The sequence below is a fragment of the Ceratina calcarata genome, unplaced genomic scaffold (genome assembly GCF_001652005.2).
Source record: "Ceratina calcarata isolate Rehan_Ccalc_2016 unplaced genomic scaffold, ASM165200v1 scaffold3592, whole genome shotgun sequence".
NCBI classification, from domain to species: domain Eukaryota; kingdom Metazoa; phylum Arthropoda; class Insecta; order Hymenoptera; family Apidae; genus Ceratina; species Ceratina calcarata.
In genome coordinates, this window is record NW_017158935.1 from 1 (window position 1) to 2,230 (window position 2,230).

Genomic DNA, 2,230 nt, shown 5'->3' on the forward strand with positions numbered 1-2,230 from the left:
ACTAAATTCTAACGTAGCTGCAGTTATGTACTGACGTTCGTTACACAATGGCTACACAATGGACTTGAATGGACATGGAGGGCAATGGAGAATGAAGGTTAACGCCGAATGGATTGGAAAGAATAAATTAATGAAATAAATACTTGTAGTGCGCAATGCGCACAGTTGTAATTATGAAAGTTGCCACTTCGTCGCCACGCGCTGCAATCGAGTAAGAATGTTGATCGCGCGCAATTTAAAACATAGAGATTTATATTATCTCTTCGTTCTGGAGATGCACGAAGCCAGTTGCAGCCAATCGCGAGATGGGGCATACATTTTAACATAATTATGGTATCTTTATTTTGTTGAAGAGAGAGTAACGAGATAATAAAATTCCAGCTAAACAGAAACATTTATATATTTTTTTGTGCGAAGTCAATGCAAGCTGATTCTAATCGTAAATGTAATTATAACAATTAATTGCATTCTGTTTCGCTCGGCCGGAAAGTGGTGACGACGCGACCATGGTGGGGACCAATACTTGATGGGGGTATGCTAGGCATGGTCAGGGAAGGCGCATGAGGAGAAAAGTAGTGGGGATCGAAATACGGGCGAAAAAGAGGGGAAGCAAGCAAAAATTATGAGATCCCTGGTAACAGGTCTACTGTACCCTACCCTCGGTTAAATGTCCACGGCACTACTCGTCCCTTACCACCTACAATTGCCAGTGGAGATCTCACAAGTAGATAAAGATAAAGAAAAAGTACAACGTGATTAATAAAGATAGATAGATATGAAAGAAGTACTTACATACCGCGCGTGAAGAAAATGACCATATTATTATGCAAATTCGTCCTAAAAATGGGAAAGTACTTATTTCTCAATTTGATATGAAAAAAGAACTGAATTTATTCACAAAAGATTTGAGAAGAAAAAGAAAATAAGGAATCAAGACGGATTCACGTATCTTCGAATTCCTGGCGACTAATGAGACCGTCAATCTTTCCAGGAAGGAATATTCCAATTCGTACGAAGACACATGCACCTCATGCGTATTAAGTAGATAGTAAAGTGATACGTCTGTACCTCGTATGTGACATTCTCCAATTTATAAATAATATGAACGGCATTGCTACTATTACAGCCTACTTTAATACATAGCCATGCTGAGAATAAAATGGCAACACCGCGAACTAATTTTTCGCAAGCAGAAGGCAATTGATCACAAGCGTGACTGGCTATAAGCGCGGAAGAATGGCATATACATTTTAAAGTTATTAATTCCGGTACTTCAATTTTAAGAAAGGTCATAAAAGAGTTATTGCATCCGACCATAACGGATGCATTATCGCATGCTAATCCAACAATATTTTTTAAAGGTATTGCTTTATTCGTGAAAAATTGTTTAAAAGTTTCAAAAATTTTACTCGCGGAACAATCTGTACTGTCAAGAGACAATAATTCTAGTAGTTGTGTGTTGACGTTACGAGATATTGGCGATACGTATTTGACAACTATGCACATTAATTTCCTATCGGAAATATCTGTGCTTTCATCAATTAAAACGGAGAATTTACATGTTCTTAAACATTCTACAATTTTCTCAACTTCGCGTTTAGCAATAACATTTTTTACTATTTTAGTGCACTTATGCCGGGCAAGTGAAAGATCCTGTACAACTTCGGGTTCAGTGCAAACGTTTTTTAATAATGGAACTAAATGCTCTACCGCACAAAAAGCTACGTTATGCTCTGCAAAAAAAGCTGATAATTTAATTTCGGCACGTTTAACTTTATCCTTATGAGGTAAATTACTATTATCATTATTATTACTATTACTAGTACTGGCTACGTCAGAATATACAGAAAAATTAGAATTACTACTATATCACAAATATTGTCATTAACGTCAGTGACTTTGTTGCTTTAATGAACTTATATTTTTCATATGGTTGACCGTCTGTGCATGCTGAACTAAATCTGTTCTGCAGCATCGGATAGTTTTATTGCACGCAATACAGAGCGCTTTATTTTCTACTGATGAGGGAGCTAACCAATTCGCGAAAACCTCATCTTCTAACCATGCTCGTTGAAAATTACGAATCTTAATTTTTTTTACACTACTCGCCATGATATTTAATTATTAACGCGATTAACGAACTATACCTGCATCAATTATCACTATACTTACCTCATCAACAGCAGCATCAGCCTCGGTCTTCTCCCGCCAATTTTACTGCCAACAGTCT

The 2,230-nt window shown here is 36.9% G+C and overlaps 1 protein-coding gene across 1 annotated transcript; it reads right to left on the reverse strand.

Annotated features, from left to right (window-relative positions):
• Positions 1-1,068: 1,068 nt before the first annotated feature.
• LOC113464417 (uncharacterized) lies at positions 1,069-2,189 on the reverse strand (the record flags this gene model as incomplete). Its single annotated transcript, XM_026814009.1, has 2 exons — positions 2,173-2,189; positions 1,069-1,864 (listed from the first exon to the last, which is right to left on the reverse strand). Coding segments are annotated over exons 1-2 (813 nt in total), but the record flags the coding sequence as incomplete, so codon positions are not given.
• Between the last annotated feature and the right edge of the window lie 41 nt (positions 2,190-2,230).